This window comes from Cyprinodon variegatus, unplaced genomic scaffold, assembly GCF_000732505.1.
Source record: "Cyprinodon variegatus isolate N-32 unplaced genomic scaffold, C_variegatus-1.0 Scaffold2580, whole genome shotgun sequence".
NCBI classification, from domain to species: Eukaryota; Metazoa; Chordata; class Actinopteri; order Cyprinodontiformes; family Cyprinodontidae; genus Cyprinodon; species Cyprinodon variegatus.
In genome coordinates this window covers 11,139-16,233 of record NW_015153033.1, presented here as the reverse complement: position 1 = coordinate 16,233, position 5,095 = coordinate 11,139, and the positions used below count along the sequence as shown (strand labels likewise).

At 56.1% G+C, this 5,095-nt stretch overlaps 2 protein-coding genes across 3 annotated transcripts in view; one reads left to right on the top strand and one right to left on the bottom strand.

The window, feature by feature from the left end:
• rpp40 (ribonuclease P/MRP 40kDa subunit) overlaps positions 1-1,258 on the top strand; it is a gene marked incomplete at its 5' end in the record, with an annotated part of 5,837 nt that extends 4,579 nt beyond the window's left edge. The window contains 5 exons of the mRNA XM_015369171.1: positions 1-80; positions 161-283; positions 348-507; positions 577-711; positions 782-1,258. The exon at positions 1-80 is cut by the window's left edge and continues 15 nt beyond it. Of these exons, the coding sequence (XP_015224657.1) occupies positions 1-80; positions 161-283; positions 348-507; positions 577-711; positions 782-980 (697 nt within the window). The remainder of the gene's footprint in view (positions 81-160; positions 284-347; positions 508-576; positions 712-781) is intronic.
• A 548-nt stretch (positions 1,259-1,806) lies between these two features.
• Positions 1,807-5,095, bottom strand: part of cdyl (chromodomain protein, Y-like) — a 7,360-nt gene continuing 4,071 nt past the window's right edge. For both annotated transcript variants that reach the window (XM_015369168.1, XM_015369169.1), the window contains exons 3-7: positions 3,808-4,058; positions 3,566-3,738; positions 3,280-3,490; positions 2,150-2,293; positions 1,807-2,074 (exon numbers count right to left, since the gene is read on the bottom strand). In XM_015369168.1, the coding sequence (XP_015224654.1) occupies positions 1,916-2,074; positions 2,150-2,293; positions 3,280-3,490; positions 3,566-3,738; positions 3,808-4,058 (938 nt within the window). In that variant the 3' untranslated portion in view covers positions 1,807-1,915. The remainder of the gene's footprint in view (positions 2,075-2,149; positions 2,294-3,279; positions 3,491-3,565; positions 3,739-3,807; positions 4,059-5,095) is intronic.

The window sequence follows — 5,095 nt, the reverse complement described above, 5'->3', positions numbered from 1 at the left end:
TCTGGACAGAGACAGCTTCCAGGTGTTGGGCTTGGAAGGGAGACCATCCAGGTTCACCCACAGAACGTGCAGCAGATACGGTGAAGGTCCAGAGTCTGTTCTTCTGACCACGGCCGTCCTGAACCGCCCGCTCACTCCTTTGTCTCTGTGTCCTCTGCAGTGGTGGAGGTGGACCTGATGGACCGCAGCATGGCTCCTGGTGGGCGGGCCTACCTGAGGCTCCTCAAGGCGCTGAGGTGCCATCTCAACCTGCGGACGGACTTCCTGATCTCCCACCATGCAGGTGAGGAGCAGAACCCTGGGTCAGAGGTCGGCCCGTCTGGTTCTGATCCATGTCTGTCCTGCAGGGACCGCGGTGGCGCTGCAGCCTCTGCTTTCCCGGTACGATTGGTCCGAGCGCCGCCCTGAGGTCTGCCGCCGCGCTCTGAGAGACCTGCTGTGCCCCGACCTGCGGTCCTGTGACCCCCACAGCCTCCTGGAGTGGCTGGGCGCCGTGGACGCCGGCTGGTAAGCCCTCAGCTCCCCTCATGCCTGGGAGCGCGGGGACCAGGACTCACTCTTCTTCTATGGTTTCAGCGGGAACTCCTCCAGCACATTCCTGTCTTCACTCGTCTGTCCAGAACCACAGCGGAGCCTCAGTGGGGCCCTCAGCGTGTCGCTCTGTGGTCTGCTGCGGCCGCAGGATGTGTGGCGGCTGGTGGAGCAGCTCAGGTCAGCCGACACTCACTCATTCACTCACCTGTACCTGAGCACCAGGTGACCTGAGGCTCCTGTCCTCCAGGGCTCACCTGCAGCAGGCGGAGGAGGACTCCTGGGCCTCCGTGACGGTGCACGGCTTCACCGACAGTCCCGTGTCCTGGGGGGAGGAGGAGCACGGCGTCCTGACGGGAGGAGAGACCTTCTACAACCTGCTGATGTTCCAGGACCACGCCTACCGCCTCCACCTGGCCACCGGGCCGCAGGACGCCTGCCCGCCGTGAGCCGGGCCTGGAGGCGGTGGATCTGAATGGACCCGCTGGTACCGATCAGAACCAAAGGATGGTTCTGATGGTCCACTTTACTGTCACAGATTCCTCTAGTTCACCACAAAAGATGGCGGCCGAGCGGTTGCCATGGCGTCGTCATTGTGGACACTGATCGCTCCTCTGCAGTTATTTTCCTGACCACTAGCTGGCGCTGAATGCAGAGGGCGGTCCAATGGTAGCTGATGACCAGCTGCCTTATTTTCATTGGTTGTCAGATCAAAGAGGATGGCTGGAATAAAAGCGCCTTTAAAGCAGCACGAGTCATTGGTCATTTTATTACAAATGGGGATAAAAAGGTCAAAGGTCAGATTCTCTGTTATCAGAACCTGCCTCACAAGCTTACAGTTCAGCAATAAAAGCCAATAAAGACCAAAGAAATCAAAGTTTATTGTTCATGATGGAGGAAAACATCTAAGGCAGCCCTGTAGCCCCGCCCCTTCCTGTCAGTTCAACAGCCCCTTCACTGGTTTCCAGTCAGGAACCAGTTTATGCTGGTCTCTGTTCCTGTGGGTGCAGCATGGGGGAACACCGCCACCGGACCGATTACCCAGAATCCCCCAGCAGGTGGACCCAGTCTTCCAGGATCAGAACCAGTTCCATGTTTCCTCTGCTTCTGTCCCACAGCAGAACCGGGTCAGACCCGGACTGGATGGACCCGGACTGGATGGAGCCGGACTGGGTGGAGCCGGACTGGATGGAGCCGGACTGGGTGGAGCCGGACTGGGTGGAGCCGGACTGGATGGAGCCGGACTGGGTGGAGCCGGACTGGGTAGAGCCGGACTGGATGGAGCCGGACTGATGGAGCCGGACTGGGTGGAGCCGGACTGGGTAGAGCCGGACTGGATGGAGCCGGACTGGTGGAGCCGGACTGGAAGGACTGGGTTAGGGTTCTAGCAGAGTTCGGTTCTCTTCTGCAGGTACTGCAGGATGGAGTCTGTTCCCTGCAGAGACCCCCACACTCTCTTTAGGGCTTCACACTCGCGCTCGTTGGCTTGCTCCAGAGCACTGCGGCTGGTGTTCCTCATCAGGGCTTTGGACTCCTGCAGGACCTGCCAGACAGAAGCGGAACGCAGCGTGTTAAACCTCAGTGGAGCGTGCGGGGCTGTCTTAGGACAGAGACTAACCTGAGAATCCACTCCCACCAGCTCTTTGACCCGCAGCATCACTTCCTGGGTGAAGGTTCCAGGCCAGAGAACCTGCGACACCAAACCTTTAGAACACGCCTCCTGCGCCGTCAGCTTCCTGCCACCCAGCAGCAGCTCGTTAGCCTGGAGGGACAGACCAATCTGGGTCAGGGGACGGTCTGGACGCGGCTCCTAAGACCAGTCAAGAGCCTAGTCTGGACAGGGTTCTGGAGACATTGGTCAGGATACGTCTAAGCTAATCAGGGGACAGATGGACCGGGGCGGGGCCACCCTGGGCCAATCGGGGGCCAACCTAACCTGGGCCAATCGGGGGCCACCCTGGGCCAATCGGGGGCCACCCTGGGCCAATTGGGGGCCACCCTGGGCCAATCGGGGGGCCACCCTGGGCCAATCGGGGGCCACCCTGGGCCAATCAGGGGCCACTCTGGGCCAATTGGGGGCCACTCCTACCATTGCTTCCCTCTACTACAGACGGTGGCAGCAGTAATACTCTGAAATATTCTACCTTATTTATTATTTAAACCAGTTCCTGGTTAATGATGCTCATCAATATACTAACATTAAAGATGGTAAATATTTCATTCACTCTTTCAGATCTAGAGTTTGTCTTATGGGGTAAAGAGAGTCTCTGCGAGTCACAATGAGCCTTCAGTGAAATCAGATATAACTAATCTAATCATAATAATCCACTTAATGTAGATATGAGTAAGTATGGACCTAAGCAGAACGATTAAGATGTTAGATGTTGAAATATCTGCGCCTTTTTGTTAGCAAAGGCTTTAGATTTAGTCTTTATTTAGAAAATATGGCTGCTGTTCATCTTCCTGGTGGAAGAGTGCAGCCTGACCCTGAGGTTCTGGTGCCGACCCGCCTTCTGCCAGCCTTCAGGGTACATTGGTTACTGCCTGGACTCCCTCATTAAACACCTCTGCAGATGGAGAGGACACTCACTGGGCCTGAACATGAGGCGGTAATCAGGAAAGGAGTCTGGGTCCGAGTCACAGCATGTCCAAGACTGGACAAGGGTCTGGACATGAGGAGTCCAGACAGGTCAGGATGAGTCCTTGTCAGGGGGTGTGAGTAAGAAGCAGGCACAATGGAGGACTCACCGAGGCCAACCCCATGATGCGTGGAAAGGTGAAGGAGGAGCAACCGTCGGGCGTTTGTCCACAGAACGTGTACGGCGTCTGGAACCAGGCTTTCTCATTGGCCCAAACCACGTCGCAGAGGGGGAGGAGGGCGGCACCCAGGCCAAGCGCCGGGCCGTTCACTGCCGCCACGATGGGCTTCCTGAACTGGATGAAAGTGTTGACAAAGGTCCTGAGGAGTAGAAAGACACAGGTGAGACGACGCCTCAAATATGGCTGAAGTGGTTCCGGGGCACCGCCAGGCTACCTGATAGTTTCTGCCATCTTGATGCTCTCCTTCTTCCTGTCGTCTGCCAGCCGTCTGATGAAATACAGGAAGTCGAGGCCGCAGCAGAAGACGCTGCCAACGGCACCCAGTAACACCAGCTTACTGTCGTCGGACGCCGCCGTCGCCATGGCGCTCTGGATCTCCTTCATCACCTGTAGGACGGCAGGCAATCAGAGCTGGAGTCGGGGTAGAGCCCAGCATGCTGCGGGCCACAGCCTCACCTCCGGATTAAGCGTGTTGTTCTCCGAGCTTTTGGTGGACAGCAGGATGTGCGTGAAGCCATCCTGCTTCTTCACCACGATGTCTCGGTACCGGTAGGCACTCTCCGTTTGACGGACACTGAACCGCAGACGTTTGTCGAATGTGGAGTGCTCCTCTATGCGTCGTTTACCCATCGCTCCGGTTGCCCCGGTAACGCTGTGAACAGCCGAAACGCCACCGGCTGCAACGGCCTCCATTAGTGCAGAGTTTCCTGGAGAAGAGAAGCAGAGGGGCAGTTACTGACTGGAACCAGTAGGAGAATCAGGTCAACCAGCTGCCAAGCTGGAAGATTCCTCTTTCCCATTAAGAGAACGACGAACCCAATGGTTCTATTCTAAGGCCACGGGGGAAACGTTCTAGTAACATCCGCCACGGAGTTCAACGGTTTCTAGTGACATCCGCCACAAGGTTAAACGGTTCTAGTAACATCCACCACGGAGTAACACGGTTCCAATGACATCCGCCACAGAGTTCAACGGTTTCTGGTGACATCCGCCACGGAATAACACGGTTCTAGTGACATCCGCCACGGAATAACTTGGTTCCAGTGACATCCGCCATGGAGTAACACGGTTCTACTACCATCAGCCACGGAGTAATACGGTTCCAGTAACATCAGCCACGGAGTAATACGGTTCCAGTAACATCAGCCACGGAGTAACAAGGTTCCAGTAACATCAGCCACGGAGTAACACGGTTCCAGTGACATCCGCCACGGAGTAACACGGTTCTAGTGACATCCGCCACGGAGTAACACGGTTCTAGTGACATCCGCCACGGAGTAACACGGTTCTAGTGACATCCGCCACGGAGTAACACGGTTCTACTAACATCCGCCACGGAGTAACATGGTTCTAGTGACATCCGCCACGGAATAACACAGTTCTATTGACATCCGCCACGGAATAACACGGTTCTAGTAACATCAGCCACGGAGTAACACGGTACTAGTAACATCCGCAACGGAATAACAAGGTTCCAGTAACATCAGCCACGGAGTAACACGGTTCCAGTAACATCAGCCACGGAGTTAAACGGTTCCAGTAACATCAGCCACGGAGTAACACGGTTCCAGTAACATCAGCCACGGAGTAACACGGTTCCAGTAACATCAGCCACGGAGTAACACGGTTCTAGTAACATCAGCCACGGAGTAACACGGTTCTAGTAACATCAGCCACGGAGTAACACGGTTCCAGTAACATCAGCCACGGAGTAATACGGTTCTAGTACCATCAGCCACGGAGT